At 46.9% G+C, this 23,065-nt stretch overlaps 1 protein-coding gene across 11 annotated transcripts in view; it reads left to right on the top strand.

Moving 5' to 3' along the window:
* Positions 1-23,065, top strand: part of DCDC2C (doublecortin domain containing 2C) — a 5,988,712-nt gene that overhangs the window by 3,890,178 nt on the left and 2,075,469 nt on the right. For 9 of the 11 annotated variants that reach the window (XM_078647857.1, XM_078647853.1, XM_078647856.1 and 6 more), the window contains one exon: positions 18,801-18,986. The exons of the other annotated variants lie outside the window; for them this stretch is intronic. In XM_078647857.1, the coding sequence (XP_078503983.1) occupies positions 18,801-18,986 (186 nt within the window). The remainder of the gene's footprint in view (positions 1-18,800; positions 18,987-23,065) is intronic. 11 annotated transcript variants of the gene reach the window in all.

Here is a 23,065-nt window from a genome sequence, read left to right as displayed (position 1 = left end):
CCAACACTTGCGGACCGAGTCTTAGAGAGGGACCGGCCAGCTCTGCCGAAATACATTTGGGGCTTCCGATGGGACTGAGAGCCGCTCGCACCAGCCAGTGACAGGGAGAGGAATGCACTGTTCGCCGGGTGCCACGCGCATTGCATCTGTCAGCGGGGCACAGGGGGTGCCTACGGGCTCCAAGCATGCTGCCTTCCGTGAAGCCGGCCAGGAAGAGAGCAGTTATCGGCGCGCGGCGGAGACGCCGGCGCCGTGAGCGTGCACATCGGCAGCTCCGAAACTAAAATGGAGACTGACTCACGTGCGCGACCAAATCCTATGCGCGCGTGGCCAGCTCTTGTCTCTCCCTCTCCCAGTGACAATGCTACGCGCGTGCACAGCTCTTGTCTCCCTTTGACGGCTGAACCGATCACTATAGTTCTCTGGCGAGAACGTGCTTCGCGCGTTTCCTGCCGAGACCTAATGACTGGACTAATGGTAGTCTTTTTTCTATGTTTTTTGGTTCTTCATGGTGGGTTGAGCACATGACATTAATTTGACAAAGGCTAACTGTTGAAACGTGTCATTCCTTTTGCACATAAAACTCTGTGCAAAGCTATCTGGTGTGCCGTCTTTTTCTTCAATTCTTATACAGAATGAATACTGATCTGTGATTCTCAATGGTGGTTGCTCCCATCGACAGCACCGGCACTGCGAGGCCAGTGCTATGGTTGAAATATAAAATATTACCAAATCAATTGCAAAAGATAGAAAATCAAATAAATTCAATGAAGAAAATCACAAAAAAGGCCTTTGCTAACAATGTTATAGAAATTACCAATATATATGTATGCATATATATATATATATATATATATATATATATATATATATATATATATATATATAAACAAATAATATACAATTACAATATAAGCTAATAGTAATTATAGATGTATTTAAAAAGTATTCCTAAAAGTATTAGAGTTTGTGAATAATAGATTATTCCCACTCGTTTATTCAACAGTAGGGAAAGCATAAGATTTCATAGGGGTTCAATTTACTATTTCCACCCCAAACAGGTCAACACTAGGGAAAGTAATTTTTGGACTTTGGAGGGTCAAGATATACTATTTGCCAGAAATTGGGTTTCTGGCTGGCAGAGGTATGCACCCTGTCCAAGCAGGAACCACAGTCCTAGTCAGGGTAAGTCAGATACACACCAAAAGATAACATGTGCTCACCCTCTGGTAGCCTGGCATAGAAATGTCTGGCTTATCTAAAAAGAAAAAGTGTCAAATATTTGTGCAACACACAGACACAGACACAGGCACACAAAGTAACACAATGAAAACAACACAAAAAGACTCCACACAGGTTTAGAAGACCAAAATGACAAAAATCCAAAAAGTGAAAGTTGAGTTAAGAATTTTTAAAGACTAAAAGTGTTTTAAGTGCTTAGAAGCAATAAGCACCTATAGTGTTTATCTGGTCATGCTGGACCAGGGCAAAGTCAACAGTTCAAGCCAACTGTAATGGACCACAGGCCGGTGAAAAGCGCACCTTGATCCTGGGCTGCACAGCGAGATGGGAGTGCAGACCAGCGATGCGTTGGTGTTGAGCTTGCAGCCGAGGTAATGCAATGTTTTTTTTCACAAAGTGGCAGCGATGCATCATGTCCATTGAGCAAAGCACTGGTTTCGAGTGCGGCACTTCCGAAGGTGATGCGTTGGGTTAATTCATACTGGAGATGCAATGTGTGGATCTTCTCCACGCAGTGGCTGCGATGCATTGGTTCTGAAGTGGTGGTTCCAGGTGCTATGTGGTGGTTCCGAGTGCGATGCACCGATTCTACTTCCGCAACAGGATCGATGTGCTGGTTCTGCTACAGACTGGAGATGCGTTGATTTCTCTGGTGCAAGCATCTGGGTCCCCTTCCAGTGAACCAGGTACAGGAGCAGGTGTAGAGACTTTGATAGCCCTGAGTCACAAGCATTTGGAGGCAAGCCAACAAGCCTTTCGAGAACGCATTGGTTGCAAGGCACATTCCAACTCTCCCTCAACAGGGTCAGAGAGCTGTAGGTAACAGGGCAGCACAGCAGAAAAGCAGAGCTTCCAGATCAGCAGTCAAGCAAAGTGTCAGTCCTTGCTGCAGGAGAGCAGTTCTTCTGACAGAGTTCATTTACAGGTCCAGAAGTGTCTGATTTGGTGTGGAGATAGCACCAGTACTGACATCCAGTTATGCCTTTGGGGTGACTTCACAGAAGTGTCTTTGAAGTGCACAGAGGTCCTTTCTTCCTTGCCCTGGCTCCAGACTACCAGTAGAGGATAATGAGCATAACTCATAAGTACATGTCCAACCTCTTACTTACACAACATGGTGCACTATGGGCTAACCAGGGCCTACCTTAAGGGTGACATCTGTGTAATAAAAGGTGAGTTTAAGGCTTGGAAAAAGGTTTTTGAATGCCAGCTCGAAGTGTCAGTAAAACTGCACGCACAGGCTCTGCAGTGACAGGCCTGAGCCATGTTTAGGATTAAATATTTTTATTTTATTGAGCATGTCAACACAGGATAGATACAATACAGTTGCATGCGGCCGCCAAACAGCCCGCCTATCAACCAAGAAGACAAGGCAACACAAGGGAGCACATCACAGTGCATAACTTGCAGGGTTGTAATTATACACAGCAAGCCGCCTACAACCCGGTTCGGGCCGGCCGCGTTTAAAACGGGGCGAAGCAAGTGTTTAACCAACCTTCCCTACCGAGTCCAACTGGAGGGCGTACATAGACTGCTTAACCATGGCAGGCGGCCCGCCGTCAGCTCCATCCGTGCCCTGTAGTTCCCCATCGCCAGTGTGTTGCATAGACTGTCAGGGATGCAACGTGCCTCCATCTTCTAACACACCCGGTAGACAAAATACCCACCCCAAACCCAACCGTCTCAACCCCCTTAAGCCCACCAAACTACCCCCCATCTCCCCCAACTCCCTCCTCCCCGTTCCCCTCAACTCCCCTCCCTCCACCCGTTTCCCTCCCCTTGTGGTCCATGGTCACCTCCCTCTCAAATGCCAGTGGTCGCTACCAAACTAACAGAAGGGCCCATCTTCGATCTTTGCCAAGACAGTGTCGGTCAACCTCAACAACCTAAGATACCGCGGACAAGTTACTTCTACAAATTCAGACGACAAGAGGGCCAGGAATGGCTTCCAGAGCTCCGCATATTTGGTCCCTTCTCCTGCCTTGTGGAAGGAAAGCTTTTCCATGCCCAGGACCATCCACAAGCGGTGGAGCCATCCTTGGCGTCTGGGAAGTTGCGCAGTGCGCCAGAGCCCAGCGCGATGGCTATCAGACGACCGCTACGTGACTTCAATGGGTAGGTCAAGGCGTTGGGCAATCCTAGGATGACATAGGAGGGGAAGCGTGGGATTTCCGTGTCAAAGTGGGCATCAACCTCGTTCAACACCTGATGCCAGTAATCCTGTAGGAGCCTGCACTCCCAAAGAATATGCGTTAATGTGCCCAGTTGACCACAACCCCGCCAGCATAATGGGTCCTTGCTACTATCTATTTCATACAGGCGCTCTGGAGTATAGTACCAGTAGGTCGCTACTTTCCTGAGGGTGTCAGTAAGCCCCATGTGGTAGGCAGAGTGTCACGCTCTATAGTATATACCCTCCCATTCCTTATGCGTGAGTGCTCTCCCCAATTCCCTCTCCCAGCGCGCTCTACTCGGGCTATAGGTGTATCTGTGTTTAAGCATGAGTGTCTTGTAGAGATCCGAGATTAGCTGCTTGTCAGTTGTACGCGAGATCAGCCAGCTTTCAAAGTCTGTCAGGCGCCTGTCCGCTTCAGCTCTAATCGCGGGGTGGAGGGCCCATTGTCTGACCTGGAAATACCGGAGTCTCTCGGACTCTGGGAGACCAAACTCCTGACGGAACTGTGGGAATGAGATCACCCCCTCTGGGCCATATATATGGCAGAGAGCCCAGCAGCCAGCCGGCTTCCAACCTTCAAAGGCTATTTTGTCCAACCCTGGCTGGAAGTCGGGATTATCCAGGAGGGGAGTGACCGGCGATGGGATAGTGGTAAGGCCCTGCGAAACCCCAACCTGGTCCCAGATCTCCAAGGGGACTCGCGTGATGAACGACGCATAGAGGTTGGGTGGTCTGTGCGCCTGGTGCATGAATGGTATCTCTTGCAGGGTCCTCCCGGCCACGGCTTGGTCTTCAAACAGCCAGTGTTTCCCAGATTCCAAGCGTACCCATTCCGCCAGGATACGTAGTTGCGTTGCTTGAAAGTACGTGGCTAGATTCTGGATCCCGATTCCTCCATGCTCCGGCGCTAGCATCGCTATCTGCGCCTTCAGACGAGGCTTACTCCCATTCCAAATAAATTGTGAGAGCTCAGACTGCATCAGTTTAATCCAACCCCTGGGCGGAGCGAGGGGTATCGTGCGGAAGATATAGAGTATCTGGGGGAGAATCGTCATTTTGACCGCCGTGACCTTGCCGAGCCACGACAGCGGGTAGTATTTCCACTGTCCCAACTGGCGTCTGATCGTCTGCCGCAGTTGGGAGTAGTTAATATCGACCGTGGTCTGAAGAGAAGGGGCTAATTGTATCCCGAGGTACAGGACCGCCTCCGTGGCCCACTGCAGAGGAAATGCGTCTTGAAGTGCGGTGCGCGTGTGGGGTTCTAGGGATAGGTCCAGGGCCACCGACTTCGTCATGTTTACTTTGAAGCCTGACACTCGGCCAAACCTGGCAAGGTTGCCGAGGCAAGCAGGGAGAGAGCTATGGGGTTCGGCAAGGGACAGCAGAACGTCATCAGCATACAGACTAATGGTGTGCACATCCCCTCCAAACTTGATCCCTTTGACCGTGCGAATCAGCTGCGCTAACGGCTCCATATAAAGGGCAAACAGTAAGGGAGATAACGGGCATCCTTGTCTGGTGCCCCGCTCGATCTGAAATCGTGGTGAAGAGTAGCCGTTCACGCGAACCGTGGCAGAGGGATATTTATAGCAGTTCATAACCCTGGTTCTGAACTTGGGTCCCAACCCTGCTTTTATCAATACCTTCTCTAAGTAGGGCCAGTGCACTCTATCGAATGCCTTCTCGGCGTCGATAGCCAGCATCATGTATTCACCGTGCGTTCGGGAGGCTTTCTCCAGAAGATGGAGGGCTCTCTTGGTGTTATCAGAGGTCTGTCGCTCCGGAATAAATCCAGACTGGTCCGGGTTAATTAGTCCCCCCATGCATGGGCCCAGTCTGGCGGCGAGGATCCCTGTATAGAGTTTGAGGTCAACATTCAGGAGGGAGATGGGCCTATACGCTCCACAGTCCGTGTGGTCCTTGCCAGGCTTAGGTATAACCGCAACGGAGGCCTCAAGGAGATCCCCAGGGATCGCCCCCTCTTCCGCAAAGGAGGTAAACAGTCTAGAAAGTAGCGGGGCCAGCTGAGCACAGAAGGTCTTATAAAAACTCGCTGGGAAGCCGTCCGGGCCAGGCGCTTTGCCCGTTTTGAGGCGGGAGATAGCTGAGATAACTTCCTCTGGCCGGACGTTTTTCTCCAGACAGTCGATTTGGGCTTGTGTCAAAGCTGGCAGGGGGAGTGACGCCAGAAAATCCAGCTCTGCCTCCGGGTCAGGCGCCGTAGCCCTATATAGTTCGGCGTAGTAGGCACTGATGGCCCCAGCTATTGCTTGATCCCCAGTGACAGGCAAACCATCACCCCCCTTCAATTCCCGGACCTCCCGCTTCTGAGTGATTGCTCGTAACTTGTGCGCAAGGAGGCGGCCGCATCTGTCCCCCCCGGTATAATATGCATGTTTGAGCCTTAAGGCCGTGTATTCCACCTTGTCTAAATCTAAGGCCGCCAATTGCTGACGGGTAGCCTTCAACTGATGCCAAATTCTTGGCGATCCAGTCCTTCTTTGCATCTGTTCCAATTCCCTAGTTTTCTGAGTCAGCTCATCTCTCTTGGCTTGGCGTTCAGCGTTCTTTGCCGCCAAAATCGAAATACATTCCCCCCTCACGACCACCTCAATGCCGCCCACTGAGTAGCCAATGTGGTGTCATCATTACTATTGTGGGACAGGTAGTCTTTATCACCCCTTGGAGTTTGGCAACTGTTTCTCCCCTATGTAACAGGGACTCCCGCAGCCTCCAAACCCTGTGAGAGCGCGGTGCCACCGGCCCGGATTGGGTGATAGTGACTGGCGCGTGGTCAGAGAGTGAAGCCGTACCGATCTCGACACTAGTGATAAGTGATTGCGCAGGTGTGGAAACAAGCAGATAATCCAGGCGCGCATATGTTTTGTGTGCCGCTGAGAAGTAAGTGTAGTCCTTCTCCCCTGGGTGGAGCACGCGCCATGAATCCACTAACCCTAGTTCCCGCAAACGGAGCAGGCCCACTGGCGAGAGCTCGCCTATCTGGCTAGTGCGCTGACATGACCTATCTAGCAGATTATCAAAGACTAAATTTAGGTCTCCTCCCAATAAAAGGTGGCGGTCTACCGTGTCAGTGGCTTCAGTAAGCGCTTTATGCAGGAATTTCTCTTGTGTCTCATTGGGTCCGTAAAGGGAGCCAATCGTGTAGTGCAAATCGCCAATCGCAAACCTATAAACCAACACTCGGCCCTTTATTTCCGCAATTTTACCCAGTACTTTGCCTCTAAACGTGCGCGCAACTAGGATTGCCACTCCGGCCTTCTTGTCTGGACAGGAGGAATAGAATTGAAGGGGGAATTTGCTAGTCTGAAGGCGGTGACAATCTTTAGCCAGTAGATGTGTTTCCTGTAGGAGGCAAAGCTTTATGCTTTACCGGATTATTCAGACCTCTCACGTTCAGCGTGAGAACAACCACATCACTCAACTCCATCTACGTGTATGTGGACCTCCCGCTGCAGTGGTATCTGGCACGATTGGACCCAGCCATGGATCCCAGCGCCAACTTCTGTTCCAGTAACCAACCTTCCAGGACATCGAACAGCCCGCTCCACCATTGACCATGGACCAACACATACCCCCTTAACTCCCTCCACCCTCCCTCCCCGCCCCGCCAACCAACCCGACAACCTCCCCCCTTCCCCCCTCCCCCAACCTTTGTCCCATTGCTGCCCTTGCCAGTAAACGAACCAAGAACCATTTTCCCTCCCCAACCCCAACTCCCCTCCCCCCCTCACCCATCAAACGTGAAAAGTCATTGTCCCTCATCCAAGGATGAAAAGGAGAAAAAACAGGAGAAAGTGTAAGATAATATTACTAGTCTGGTCGGGAGCGCCTTCCCGCCAACGGCCATGTGGCCAAAACGAACCTCTCTGACATTCGGTGGCAGTGTGACTTTCACCCCGTAGGACCGGTCCCGCCGTCTGTGGCCACCGCCTCTACTGCGGCGCGCTGGCCAGCTTCGATTTCCGTCGCCCGGGGCTTCTTGACTCATTTCCTCCGTCTCTGGTGGCTCCACTGCGACTTTCTTCCGTCTGTGCTCGGTGCGGATCCCTGGGCCTCAGCCTCGTCTTCGGGCTTCTCGATTCCCAACAGCGTGCAGGCTTCCGATAGCGAGCGGAGCAGGTATTGCTTGTTCTCCAGCCTGAAAACTAGGTAGAAGGGATGGCCCCAGCTGTATGGGATGTTGTTCTGCTGTAGGTAGGTCGTGAACGGCTTGAAGAGTCGGCGCTTGTGGAGTGTGAGTGCAGCCAAGTCCTGAAATACCTGCGGGGATGTGCCCTGGAATGTTATCGATGGGTTCTGGTGCGCTTTCTGGAGTATGTCTTCTTTGGTACGGTAGTCCTGAACGCACACCAAAATGTCCGGGGGGGGGGGTGCAGTCCCAGCATGTGGTGGTCCGGTCCTGTGTGCTCTGTCCAGCTGTAGGGGGGAGTCCAACGGATGCCCCAGCACGTGGTTGAAAAGTTCCCTCGCGTATCGGAACACGTCTCGGGTGGCGTCGGATGTGGCAACATTGCGAATGCAAATGTTGTGTCGCCTAGAGCGATTTTCCAAGTCTTCCAGGTGGAGCTGTAAGTCTACCTGCTGATCGTGCAGCCGCATAATCTCCTGCTGTTGGGCCGCTAGTTCTGTGTCCTTGTTGTTGCTCTTGGTTTCCAAGTCCGCCACCCGCTCCCCTATGCCACCCATCTTGCGCCTCACTTCCCGGATTTCACTGTCGAAGTCTGTATGTCATCCCGCAGGGACATAAAGAGGGACTCCAGAAAGGCCTTCGTGATGGGCTCGGAGCCCCTGTCAGAGGCTAGGTCCATCTTTTTCAGTGCCGGGCCTCCCGCGTCCTTCTGTGGGGTGGTCTGCGTTTTCGCGAACAGCTCCTTCACCGTTTTGCCTCTGGGAGGCCTGGCTGACGACATCCCGCCGTTTCTATAGCTGTGGCGCCGGCGTGATGGGCTCCGCAGTGTCCCCCCTGACTCCAAATCTCACCTGTGGCAGAGAAGTGACGCCAGATCGTCACAGGCCGGCGTGTTCTCGCCTGTGTCCCCCGCAAGGGCTCCCTCGGCGCAGGGGGCCCGCGCGTGGTCTGTCTAAGGTTCGTGCTCCAGCGGCTCCGGTGCGGGCCGGGCCCACGTCTCCGACCAGGCGGGCCTCTCTTCCTCCAAAAGCCCAGCCGCCACCTCTGGTGACCGTGAGAGCCTCTCCCTGGTCTGCCGCCTCTAAAGCCAAGGGCACTCCCTGTTTCGGCGTCCGGGCGAGCACCCCCCGGTGCCAATGCGGGTCAAATTGCGCCTATGGGGCCCAAGTCTGTGGCCCTGCCTTCAGCCGTATGGCCGGGCCTCGCACCGCCAGCCTCCACCAGGGGGGACACAGTCTGCCAGGCCTCCGACGTGGGGTACACTCTGTGGGGCCTGCTATGCCACCGGGCCGATACACCCGCCGAGGGGTCCTCCACCCCGGGCCCCCACACTCTGCTCCTACTCGGGACTCACCACTCTGCCGCTTGCGGTTCCCAATGGCGGCCCCACCATCGGCCTCACGCTGCCGCCGTCACCTCCTGGGCCCCGTGGCTTCCGATCGCTGCTCGGCTGTCTGGTGGGCCGATAGCCCGGCTCCGCCGCCACCCGGGGGCTCCCGCTGCCGCTGTGGACCTCTGTGTCGCCTTCCGACGTTCGCGGGAGACACCCGCTCCCAGCCGCATGTGTACACCGCCGAAGGGGATGCGCCGCTCGGCTACGTCCTCCACTCCGAGTCGGCCTCGTTTCCAGGTCGGGTGGGGGAGGGGCGCCTCGCACCGTCGACTCCGCCGTCGTCACACACCGCCTCAATCTTCGCTTCCGCCGCGCTCACTGGGTCCGTTCTGCGCTTTGGACGGGACCGACTGCCCAGAGCCCCTGACTGCGGGGGCAAAGGCGCCGGAACCGGTGCTTAAGCAGGGCCGTTGGCAGGAGCTGAGGCGATACACGTCCGCTCACTCCGCCATCTTGGCCACGCCCCTCCTGAGCCATGTTTAAAGGTATGTTTGTGTTGGTGGCAATAATCAGTGCTGCAGGCCCATTAGTAGCATTGAATTTACAGGCCCTAGACGTAGGTAGCACACTCTATTATGGACTTACAGATACATTAAGTATCCCAATTGTGTATATAAGAAATGTAAGCATGTTTTGAAAAGAAGCACCTTCACCTTTGCACTAGTCAGAAGTGGTAAAGTGCTCATAGTACTAAGGCGTACAAAATGAAGCAGCAACAATTGAAAGTAAGCAGGCAAAAAGTTTGGGGAAGACCACCCTAAGGCAACTATCTGCCACTATTGCACCTCCAGTATGTGCAACAGTAAGGAACGTATTGGACTCGGAGGACTATGATTTACTATTCCCACTCCAGTCTCTGCAATAGTAAGGAAAGCATTGGACTTCATTAGGGGCAAGATTTACTGTTCTAACTCTGGTCCATGCAACATTAGGGAAAGTTTTGGATGTCAGAAGGGTAGGATTTCATATTCCCTCTTAAGTCTGTGCAAAAGTAGGGAAAGAATTGGACTTTGGGGGAGTTAGATTTACTGTTCTCACTGCAGTATTTGTAACAGCAGGTAAAGCGTTGTACTTCAAAGGGATAAGATTTTTTCCACTCCATTCTGTGCAATGGTAGGGAAAGTGTTATGCTTCGAAGGTGTAGGATTTACTATTCCCACTCCAGTCTGTGCAACGCTAGGGAAAGTGCTGAACTTTGGAGACTTAAGATTTACTTTTTCCACTCCAGTCTGTGCAAAAGTAGGATAAGCATTGGACTTTGGAGGGGTTAAATTAGCTATTTCGACTCCATTCTAAGCAACAGTAGGTAAAGTATTTCACTTCAAACACATTACATACTTGAATAGCCCTATTAATTTAGAATAGACACACAGGACCCTATTTACGAGAAACTAACGCAGCGGGGTGCTGCAAGTTATTTTGCTGCGCTGCTTTAGTTTCAAAGCACAGGGATGCAACATACTTAAAGCAATATGTTGCATTTCTGTGCTTTTCCCTGTGCTGGTACACAAACTACTGCCATTCGCCGGCGCAGCCACCCTTGCACCATGATGCAAGGCTGCCTGCGTTGTGAGGAGATTGTTTTTGTGCAGGAAGGGGCCCTTTCCTGCACAAAAAACAATCAATTGAGGTGATTTCCTCTTCCAATGCGCACTGTAGAATGCAGCACACATTGAAAGAGTGAAAAAATGAGAAGAAATGAAACATTTCTCCTTGTTGAGCCTCGCCACTCCTAGGGTGGCATTGTATTCTGATGCATTTCCAGGTTTCCAATTGCTTTTAAATCTGGAAATGCATCAGTGGACATGGGTGTTGCTGGGACACTCACAACAACACCCATGTCACTCCCGAAACACGGAAAGTGTTGCGTGAAAAGGGACGATATTTACAAGCACACATAGAGCCACAGAGGGTGGCTTTATGTGTGCATGTAAATATCACGCGGCAGGTTGTGCTGCCGGTGCGTCACGCAATGTGATGCATCAGTGGTGCAAGGGGCTTGTAACTCAGCCCCAAAATTCTTAATATGAGCATTGTTGATTAACGGAAAAAATATATATATTTGTTAATTAATTATTATAAAACAACCCACCCTATACTTCTACAAACCTAGCAATCCGCAATGAAAATAGAACTATAATAAATCAGTATTACATAATGTAAATGATTCATTATCAACTAGAATATTAACAAGGAATAAATAATTAATTGTTAAGTAATCAATACTTAGCTTTCCACTCTATCTATCTACAAACTCAACATTCCACACCTAAAATATCTAAACAGGAAGTTATTATGCAACTTTTTCTTCTCTTCGATTTGCGCTACTTTGCCTTACTCCATATCTATTAGGCCAATCAAAGCCATGCAAAATGGCTTCACATGCCCTCATAAATATGATTTTGTAGTGTGCACTACCGAAGTTTGATGAGAAGTGCTGCTACAGCGGCAGAAGGGACTCATAAATATACCCCCTGCGTGCAAGGAGTTATTGATGGACTCAGATGGTCATTTGTCTGACTGTGAAATGTGCCTTCTCTTTCTTTAGGCACTGGGGTCTGAAACAAAAACCCAAGGATAGCCCAGAAGCAGGCACAGGCCTTTTTAATGAGAACCATGTCTGCTTCTGTGGCATCCAACACGCTAGTTAGAACCGTCTTGCAGACTTGGCACCTATCAAATCCGTGTCTGTGTTAAGATGTGCACACGCACTGTGTCTTGCAAACATGCAATTACACTTCATTACATGACCATGGATAAAATTCACTTCTTTGTCAATCTGCCTGGGCATTTAATTAATTAATTAATTGTGGGTTTCTAAAGCGCTAGAATCGACTCCTGAAGGAGTATCTCTGCGCTGTAGACCGCTGGGGAACCCGTCCTGGCTTTCCCTGTGAGATGGTCCCTACTGGGTTTCTCCAAGGTGAAATCAGGCATCCCCGGCGTATGTGGGGGGCCGTTGTGGAGATGAGGCAAGCTAATGACCAGAGTTGCCGAGTGTGATCCCTGGTTAGAGTAGGCACCGAGGTGAGAATTATCGAGTCCGCTGACCCTGGTCCTCGACCCTGCCGTGTCGGGAATAGAACCCTGGTCCCGGGCCGTCCTCTGCTTCCGGGTCTGCCGACTCTAACCAGTGAGCCACACCTCTCCATTTTGCCCCATGAGATGAAAAGAACTACTGTAAATCTATAATATGGTTCTGTTTCCATGGAAAAGAGCGGAACTTTGGTCTTGATACAAGACAGCTGTGTCATCATTTTGACCAGATTAGGTACTGCATAACTATGTTTGCAAGAGCCCCACTCCAACCAACATTTTGTCAATCTGCCTAACAGTCAGAGGGAAAACGTTTTTGCAGCGTCAAGTCTTCTACAGTATTCGTAAATAGAATGTCATATTGGCAGCCGTGAGGCTCCCGCCCTGCCATAGCAAACAGCAGTGTCCCGGGGGTGGGCACCCTGGGACACTGCAGGAGCAGGCCCGTGTGGCCTGCCTCCCAATATTGTTAAAGCCCCAGGGAGGTGGTGGTCCCTGGGGCTTGGGGGCCGTAAGGGACCCCCAAATTTATATATTAGTGCCCCGGGGAAGTGGCAGTCCCCGGGGCGTGTGGGGGGCTCTAGCCCCCCCCCACAGGTATTTCTTTATTTAAAAAGAAGCCCCGAGGTGGCGGTCCCTAGGGCTTGGGGGGCCTTTGAGGCCTCCATACATTTTAAAAAGAAGCCCCGGGGGTGGCGGCCCCCAGGGCTGTGGGGGTCCCCCTAGGCCCCCGCAAATATTTTTGGAGATGCCCTCAGGACTTGGCCCATCCGGGGGCTAATTAATAACAAAACGTGGAGCCCGCACTTTGTTTTTATTATTTTCGCTGCAGGATCTGTGGATCCTCCGCGATTTCCTTGTGGGGCCCCCTAAGCAGGCCTAGGGGGTCAGAGTGTTTCCAACCTGCCTCCTTTTCTTGTTTTGCACCAGTAGGTAGTTATAGTTAGTACCTTGTTTTCCATAGGAAAAGTGCTACTGTTTTCCCTATAACTTTGGAACCGATTGATAAATGTTCGCAAAAATGTTAAAACTAGTGATCAGCTTCGGTCAGCTCCGGTCTTGGAAGTTTCAGGTTGATTCACCAAGCGGTGGCCGAGAAAAAAGGGACACCCCAAAACACTTTTTCCCCACTTTATTTTCCATAGGAAACTTTAGACAAAGCTACAGCCCGAACTGCTGAATGGAATTACACCAAATTTGGTAAAAGGTAGGTCTTGGTTCAGAGAGAGCACATTTTACTAAAGGGTATGAGTCCGTTCAGTAGTTGCTGAGAAATTTGAGAAAGAAAAAGGTTCGATATCTAGGGCAGCAGTGGGTTCGCAAACCCTCCCGAGCACGAGCTTCACTGTGATTGGCTGTCAACACTCCAAACCAGGAAGTGTTGGCAGCCATTTTGTGACTTGGTAGAACCGAGTCACAAGAAAACAGTAAAACAAAGATAAACAACAAGAAAAAGGGGCAGGGTAGAAACACACTGACCCCCTAGGCCTGCTCAGGGGGTCCCACAAGGACCCCCAGGTACGAAAAAGGTCAGTGGAATTTGCGCTGTGCACAGATATGTGAATGATTGATTCACTGGGTGTATGGGTTCAAGAGTGCATGTGGAAACATCTGTATGGATGGTTGAGTGTATATATTAGTGTGAGTGGCTGTGTCACTGTGGGTATTAGTGTCTGAGTGGGTGCCTGAGTGCCTGTTTGGGTGTGTGAGTGGGTGTGTGAGCAGCTGTATGGGTGTATAAGTAGGTGTGTCAGTAGCTGTGTGGGTGAGTGAGTGTTTGTGTGAGTGACTGTATTATTAAGTGAATGGGTGTGTGAGTGACTGTAGGAGTGAGTGAGTGGCTCTGTGAGTGGCTGTATGAGTGGGTGTAAAGGTGATTGTACGGGTGAGTGAGTGGGTGTCTGAATTGCTGTATGAGTGAACGCTTGACTGTTCAAGTGGCTATATAGGTGAATGAATAGCTGTTTGGGTAAGTAAGTTAGTATGGGACTACCTGTATTGTAGAGTAAGTCTGTGTGAATGGATAAATGGGTGGGTATCCAGATGTGTAAGTGCTTGTATCGATGTGTGAATAGGTATGTTAGTGTTTGTGTGATTGTGTGAGTGAGTAACTGCTTTATGGGTGAGTGAGTGGCTCTGCTGAGAGGCTGTATGAGTGAGGGAGTAGGTGTGTGAGTAGCTGTATGGATGAATACGTGGGTATGCTAGTAGCTGTATAGGTGAGTGTGTGGCTATTTGGGTAAGTGACTGGTTGTTTGAGTAGCTGTATGGGTGAGTGAGTGGTTATGTGAGTGCCCGAATGAATGATTGAGTGAGTGTAGGAGGGGCTCTATGGAAGAGTGAGTAGTTGTGTGAAAACTTGTATAGGCCAATAAATGGATGTGTAAATGGTTGTGTGAGTGTGTGTATGAGAGGCTGTATGAGGGTGTGGGTAGGTGTGTGAGTGGTTCTGTGGATGATATCCTCAGTTATCTCATTTGAGATGTGATGTCATTAGTGATGTCAGTGACCATGCCATGAGTGATGTAATATGTTAGGTCATAAGCAGTGCATTGCATGGGGCTTACGTTATAGTTAACTCAGGGAACTAACATTGCAAAATTTCTATTTTTTTGTATGAGGAAATTCTGAGCCCAACTATAACATCCCTGTAATCTTTGTTTTTTCAGTGAATTTTAAGGTTCTTCTTATTCTTTATTCTAAGTATAACTTCCCTGTAACCATTGGTTTCCTCAGTGAATTTCTAAGGTTTTTTAAATTTTATTTCCTATATGTAATGTCTGTAACCTTTGTTTTTTTTTTCATGCTTGGGTGAACAATTCCGCTTTGCTCATGGAGCAAAGCGGAATTTGGCAACTCAGCGTTCTGTGAAGAATGCAGAGTCACTGATAAACTCTGCAGAGCACATTTTTTTCTGTTGCCGCCCTCATCACGTCATTTTGCATGTGCGCGGAGTGCGACAAAACTTGACTGGCATTTTCCTGCAGCCTGGCAACCCTCAGCAGCAGAGAGGAGTCCCCCCCCTCCTAATGCGCCAGGAGGCCCTTTTGCAGAGTAGTTGACAAAAGAGGCAGGCCTCCGATGAGGTCTCAGCAATTCAGCGATGGGGGACTTAGTTATTGCAACATTTGGGGTTCTGGGCCCCCAATGACCCTCAGCAACCAAGGGGTTTCATTCCACAACCACTTATACGTCAGGAGGCCCCTATCTAGAGTGGTTGAGAAAAGGGGAGGGCCTCCTTCAACGTTTCATTAATCTGACTTTAAGGGGACTTAGTTGTCACAAAAATAGAATTTCTTGGTCACCATTGACCCTCAGAAGTGGTTCAGAAAGGTGGTGGGCAGCTGACAACATCTCAGCAATTCAGCTGTGGGGTACTTAGGTATCACAACAATAGAGGTTCTTGGCCCCCAACGAGTTTCAGCAACAAAGGATAGTTCATCCCCCAACCAGTAGTACACCAGGAGGCCCATGTGCTGAGTGGTTGAGAAAGGGGGCGAGGCCTCCAACGAAGTTTCAGCAGTCCGGCTGTGTGAGACTTAGTTATGGCAACAATCTAGGTTCTTGGTCCCCAACAACCCTCGGCAGCCAAGGGGAGTTCATCTCTCCTGTAGTAGGCCAGGAGGCCCCTGTGCAGAGTGGTTGAGAAAGGGGGCAGGGCCTCCAACGATGTCTCAGCAATTCTCAGCAAGTTTGTTTCTCACCATTATTTTGCCTCTTTCTGCTCATTTCTGACCTTTATTCTGCCTCTATCTGATCGTTTCTAAACTTTATTTTGCTTCTTTGTGCAGGTTTGTTGCTTGTTTGTGACCCTTCATTCTGCCTTTTCTGCTAGTTTCTGACCTTGATGCTGTCTCTTTCTGCTTGCTTCCAACCTCTATTCTGCATCTTGCTGCTCATTTCTGACCTTTAATTTACTTTTTCCTGCTCGTTTCTGACCTTTATTGTTCCCCTTGCTGCTAGTTTCTGACCTCTTGTCTGTGCCTCTTTTTGCTCATTTCTGACATCTATTCTGCTTCTTGCTGCTCATTTTTTACCTTTATTTAGCCTCTTTAAGCGAGTTGTGGTCTTTATTCTCCCTTTTTCTGCTTGTTTCTGACCTTTTATCAGCCTCTGTCTGCTTGTTTCTAACCTTTATTCGGGCACTTGCGGCTCATTTTTTACCTTTATCTGCCATCTTTCTGACCTTTATTCTGGCTCTTTCTACTCCATTTTGATGTTTATTTTGCAAGTTTAGACTCTTCACAGGACCCCAGGGTAGCCTTAATGCCCCTCCTGTCCGAGCCAGCTCCCTGCCTCCTGAGGAAGCCGGCATTGCTTTCATACACAGAGAGCTTCTAAACATGCAGCTCCCTGTATGTGAAGCAATTCATCTGTTTCCCTGCTCACGTGATAGAGGGCAGGGGAACAGATGAATGCTCTGCTTCCAGCAAGCAGGAGAATTTCACTGCTCTCACTTGCTGGAAGTGGAGTGTTTTCTATGGCCTGGCGAGAGTGGTTAAAGCTCCCGCCCAGCCGAGCAAGCAGCTTTGTTCCTGGTGTGGGCAAACTGGGACATAGCAGGAGCCGGATCTGGGGGGTGGTAGTGCCCAGAGCCAAATTCGCCTCCGCGCGGGCCCCTCCATCTATAATTTTTCCCCTGGGAGCTTTCCAAAAACTTTATTAAACATGTAACTGAATACATCTCTCTTAGTCAAACCCTTTCACCTAGCAACATGTACATGGGCATTTTCTTTATTGGTTGGAATAACCCCAGATTCAAATTCCTCCACAATATAGTAAACTTTCCAAAGCTTTACAGCCTAACATAACTCTTCTTTGAATCAAAACTCATCCAAGCCGGAACTCTGGACCTAATTGTGTCTTCCTTGTACAGCATCACCCACTCCACACCAAAAGAAGATGACTGATCATATCACTTTCTAATTCATTCCAATATCCCACTCAAATCTAGATTGAACCCTCATCGCAAATACAGAGATAAAATATTGGTTAGGAAATTCAATAACATCTGCCAACTTGATTTCCATGGTAACGTCTATTCCTCATCAAGGAAATACTCAAAAATAATAGAACACCTTCACTTCCGGCAATAAATATTGACTTCCCCTCCACTGGCAATATGTTTATACATATGTGATTCAAGTGTATAACTGAAGACTGTACATTATAGAAGATTCACTAGCTCTTCCTGGGTACACATGCGAAAGACTTTGTAATCCTGGAAAAGATGACCCTAGTCTTTAGGCTTTGATAATTATTTCAAGGACTCCTCCTATACTAAATAGAAAATCAGAGTCTGAAATCTTCGTCATTAATATTTACCCAGAATACCTCTCAGAGACCAAGGCCCTTGGCAACTATTATTGAAAGTTCAAATATTTCCAAACTCCTAGCATCAATATTCCAACTGCAAAAAATATTATCACACTTGCCTAGCAAGGAATGCTCCAAGGAATGAGAACTTATATATGGTGGATTTAAGATGACTGCCACAACTGCAAGTCTTGAGAACTCCTGTGGCACCTTGAGTCCTGAAACCACTTCTGTGTTTCAAATAGTGCGGCAGTTGCTGCAGAACCTTCACACTGGATGATCTCATCTTTAGAAGCTTCAAGCAACATTGACGTTCAAGGGGGAGCATCTCTGTGACTGCCCGGCATACACAAGTAAGTATGGGCCACAGATCATGATACAGGTAAGAAGAATCATCAAAGTTTGAAGAAAGGTAGGATTTACAAATGTTTCACTTTTGGAGGAAGCAAACAAAATACCAATCATACTGGGAACACATGGAACCTCTGTTGCTCCATTTTCCTGGGTTAATCCACTCTGAACTTTTGAGAGTTAATTTCAAGAATATTGCAGGACTGAAAAAAGAAAATTGAAATTGACCTCACAAAGCTGTGCTTGGCCACAGCTTCCATACTTGCTTAGCAAAATATTTTAAACGTTTGGTGAACCTTCTGCATGCAAAATTAAAATTGTTGACTGAGACAAACTGCAATCCTTCTAGCCTCACTGCATTGCTCAAAGCCTTAGGGGATGCATAACTCAAAGTTAACAGCGTTAATCAAATAATATGGTGTCTTTGGTTTTCAGTAGTTGTTTATTACAGAAGCTTCACAGCCCCTCTTATGAAAGTTTCATTGGATGTTCTAGCTGCACAATACAGCCAAAATCTTTGAGTAAAACAGAATGGATCTGCACTGTCCCCACAGATCCTATAATTCCTATTTGGCAATAGCTCAGTTTCTGGCCCCAACAGACTCACAGGAGACTTTTTAATTGATTCTTTAATAGTTTATAACTCTCTATCCATACATCCTATTTTAATCATTTGATTATTTTTAGTTATTCATTTTTACTCTTCTAAAATAAGTTGATCTAGAAATGTTAACATTAATTTCTTAAATCCAATGTTGTTTTGTCTTTTGTGTTTATGCACCACATGCAATTTTCTCTGAGGAAGTGCTTGCTTCTACTGTCAAGCTACCAATGGTAAACATGGGATTCAGCCAAGGAACCTATTTAATTTTAGGAGCTCTATTGCTTTGAATTTCTAGAAGCTCAGACAGAGCACATATCATCACCGGCTCCACTCTAGAACATAGTTTAACAATTTTGTTCCGTATACAACTGTCTTAAACTGGAATCAAAGTATTCTAAGGACATTACATCTCTATATTTAGGTCCTTGTCATATGTCTACCAATAATGGAATGACAATTATTCATTTAATGTGATGTACTGATCACGGATTTCAACGTGGATATAGTAATTTGAAAAAATGTATTTTTCCAGGTTCATACTAGAGCTATTCATGAAGAAAGCTCAGTCAGAAATATTAAAAAAGGGACTGATGTGACACCCACATATGATGAGATATGTGGTACAGACAAACCTTTGGCAGAACAGAGGGATTACAGTATGACATACCTACAAGGTATTACCAAACCAGACATTGACGAACAGACCGGAAAAGCACAGGTACATCTATTGTTAAATATGGCATGAGTCCAGGGTTGTAAAAGAAGCAGAACATCACATTGCGCATCAACTACTTCGCTCGGATTTTCATATAGAGGTTAATGAAGGTGCTCTAGAAAATGAGGACATATTTCTAATAAATGTAATTCTTAAATATTTTCCTCATCAAGGTCAGGCAAAAAGGTGTGTGTGCTAAGTAAATATGTACTTCCAGAACCAGTAGCAGTCCATTGTTCGGCTATAGCTTTATCAGTGTTCTAATTAACTATAAGAGTGTGAACATTCCGTACTTATGCCTAAAGTGTGGCACATCTTGAACACCATCTTGTTTGAATCAAAGCTGTAAACTTGAAAGCTTTTCCTTTAGAAATGAACAAAATTAAGTGTTTATTTTAGGATAGGATAAAATGTATTAAGTGTACTTATAACCAAAGGTGCCAAGGCACTAGGCAAACGGAGGAGTTGGGGCAAACGCGTAAGATAGCCAACTAGGATGAAAATAGCCATGTTTTCAGCAACTTTCACAAAGCCAGTAGTGATTCGGCATTGTAAATGGGGGAAGGCAGGGTGTTCCAGAGTTTGGCAGCCACTACCAAGAACAATCAACCTCCCCATCTGGCCTTGCTGTATCTTGGTAAGTCAATTTTTTCTGGGATGAGGATCTCAAAACTCTCCCGGGAGTATACCATTGGAACATGGTTTTCAACTGCGATGAGCCTTTCCTATGCATGGCCTTGTATACTGTGCTGAGGACCTTGAAGGAGATGCATTTACTAATGGGAAGCCAGTGCAAGGCACAAATCCCCTCCCTGGCTGATTGTTGCTTTGGAATATTAAAGATCAACCTGGCCGTTGCATTCTGAACAACCAGAAGCTTGTTCAGAGAGGTCGCATTGTTAGTAAAGTATAGAGTATTGCAATATTCAAGCCGGGAGGTAATTAGCGCAATGATGGTCAGTCAAGTAAAAAAAAACAACTTCATTTGGTTTATCATAACCATAAAGCATGAGATAAAAACAGATATAAATAGCACCACATAAAAACTTAATGTTTCAATAAAACTTCTAAAACACTACCAAATACAGATTCTCATATACATCTACTCCTTATCTGCTTTTGCTAAGAGGGTGTCCACTTTAATCATAAATTTTACACCACGACAAGTTAAAATATTGGACATGCCTCTCATCCAGCTTATTACCGCCTGCCTGCAGGTACGAATTTGTAGGTCGTTAAAGTGTGTCAGTAACAGCTTCCTTCGTTCCACTTTTTAACTGATCACAAACGCACATTAAATTACATATAGATTCGTTACAGTATCCGCACAGCCAGCAGTTATTTGCTAGTTCTTTTCTTTTCCAGGTGGGGACTAAGTCCTTTGTGTTGTGGTCACCCAATCTATATTCAGTAAACTTTTTTTTTTTAAATAGCCGGAAATGCGCCATTAAATAGGGTTGTGGTTTTAATGAGGTATACAAGTGTATTACTGCCCATGCATGGCGTCGTTTGGACAATCTTTCTTCTTCCGGAAATGACAGTTTTTTAGCCTTGGCGTTACATACTTTGTTAAATGTAACTCTCTCCATCTTTTGTTTCAAGACTTCTTCCATGCCTAGTACCGCCAGAGCAGTTCGCAGGTAGTCGCCCCATGTTTTGTTATTCTTGTAATATATTGATTTTGTATTTCCAACCAACATAAATGGTTCAGCGACCCCGGTTCGGAAGCTCTAAGTTTCCTGCACAGTTTTACAAATGTTGCCTTTCTTTGGAATTCCTGGTTCTGGAGGCCGAATTCTAGGTGCACTTGTGCTGGTGATGCACCTATTGGGAGATTAAAAACTGCTTTAAATGTTTTTGTCTGCAGATCATTTAAAATATTAATTTCCTTGCCATGCCAGATTTCCAGGCCGTAGGACAAAGTCGGAAGCAATTGTGCTGCCATGATTTTCAGAAGATGTCCATGTGAAGGGCATTGCAATTTCTTACGGAGTTGTTTATAGGCAAAAATCAGTGACTGAGCTTTCGCGTTTATGTCCATTTTTTGCTTCATAAAAGACATTCTTTGGCCTAATTTGATGCCTAGATACTTGTATGTTCTTGTTTCCTCAATTTGCTTCTCCTTGGCATACCATTTATATTTTGTCACTGCTTTAGGTCCTGCTAGGCGAACCACCTTGGTGTTTTTCTCATTTATTTCCAGGCCTACAAGATCTAAGTATTCAATCAATTTATTTATGGTTCTTTCCAGACCTATTGGTGTTTGACTCATAACCACAATATCGTCTGCATACTGCAGATACTGAATTGGCTCATTTGCTATACTAGGTGGGTGTCCGTTGGTCGATTGCAGATAGTTGTTTAAATCTGCTAAATATAGATTAAATAGACATGGTGATAACACACAGCCTTGTTTTAAGCCATTGTTTATTTTTATCTTTGCCGATAGCCTGCTTCCATCTCCTAGCTTTACCCTTGCCCATGTTTCGCTGTATAGTGCCATTATCGTGTTTAACACATCTTGCGGTAGTCCCCATTCTTTTTATTTCCGCCAAAGTGGATCTTGTGGCACTCTATTGAACGCCGATTTCAAATCAATATAACATGCGAGTAGGCTTGTTTTTTCCTTATGGCTTTTTCGATTAGAATAGCCATTGTTGCCAGATTAGTTATGGTACCCATGCCCTTCCTAAAACTGGTTTGAAGTTTTGGTATTATTCTTTTTTCCTCCATCCACTCCTGTACATGTTGTAAATTGCAGGATGCGAACAATTTTGCCTCGATGTCTATTAAGGCAATGAGCCTGTAGTTCCCGGGTTCCATTCTCCTTCCATTTTTATAAATTGGATGGAGCAAACTTTCTCTCCAGGAGGCTGGTAGCCTTTTCGCGGAGTGCAATTGGTTAAAAAGGGGAGCAAGATAATTAGCCCAAAACTCCGGGTCTTGCTTGAATAGGTCATTCGGGAGACCATTTGGCCCTGCTGCCCCTGAGTGCTTCAGCTTTTTTATCAACACCCTTACATCTTTTGTTGTTAATAAATCTTGTGTGACTGTGGGCCCTTCTGTCAGAATCGAATTTTCAACTGAGGTTGGTTTTTGAATTACATCTACCATTTCGTCTTGATGAGATAATGCACATCTGTGAGTACTTATTTGACCATTGTTATACAAATTACCTATGTGTTTAGTTCAGTTTGGCTCACTTATTCCGGTGTTTTGTAAGCATGGGCTAAAAATTCGTTCCGCTCGCGGAATTTGCGGATTTTCCGCCATTTCGCGATCCGCGAATCTCGCGAAATCGCGGTAAAATCCACGAATCAGAGGGGACGCATTTTCAGCCAAGCACTTACAGGGTTACAGCAGCAGGTGCAAAAGTTGAAGCTAATTATTTGTAACCTTTTACAAAAGGGTTACAAAGAAATGAACTTCAACTTGGACACCTGCGGCTGTAAGCCTGTAAGTGCTTCCTGGCACCTCGTTGCCTACTTGCAACTATTCTCTGACCCTGCTCTGACCCTGGAAGCAGGGTCAGAGAATAGTTACAAGTAGGCAATGAGGCGCCTGTCACGAAAATTAAACCTCAACAGGAAGCACTGACAGATATAAAAACAAGCATTTGTAATGCAATAGGTCTCGCATTAGGAAAGTTTGAGCTATTGGTCTAGTAAATGACAGCTTTTTTATTTGTGTTGGTTTTGAAAATAGCCTAATTAATAGTTTGTCATTTACAATGCCAATAGTTATAACTTTCGCAAATGTGACACCTATAGCAATTGTAATGCTACATGTGTTGTATTTACGTGACTTAGCTGTATTGATATTACAAATTATAATGGCTTTTATTTTTTTTAAATAATTAATACTTATTTAATTTATAATGGCAATAGCTTAAACTTTTGTAAATAACTTTTGTGAAGATTATGTTCAGTGTATTTTATTGTGACAAAAATCCAAGAACAGAAGTGAAATATCAACATCTTTTTGTGACATTTGTAATAATGTTTGAAACATTGAGAGAACATATTTGAACCAGTTGTTGTTGAATGGTTGTAAAGATTGATGTTGGGGTGGCGCTGAGTGGT

This window comes from Lissotriton helveticus, chromosome 6, assembly GCF_964261635.1.
Source record: "Lissotriton helveticus chromosome 6, aLisHel1.1, whole genome shotgun sequence".
Classification (NCBI taxonomy): Eukaryota; Metazoa; Chordata; class Amphibia; order Caudata; family Salamandridae; genus Lissotriton; species Lissotriton helveticus.
The sequence above is the reverse complement of the archived record's forward strand: the minus strand, read 5'-3'. Positions and strand labels throughout refer to the sequence as shown.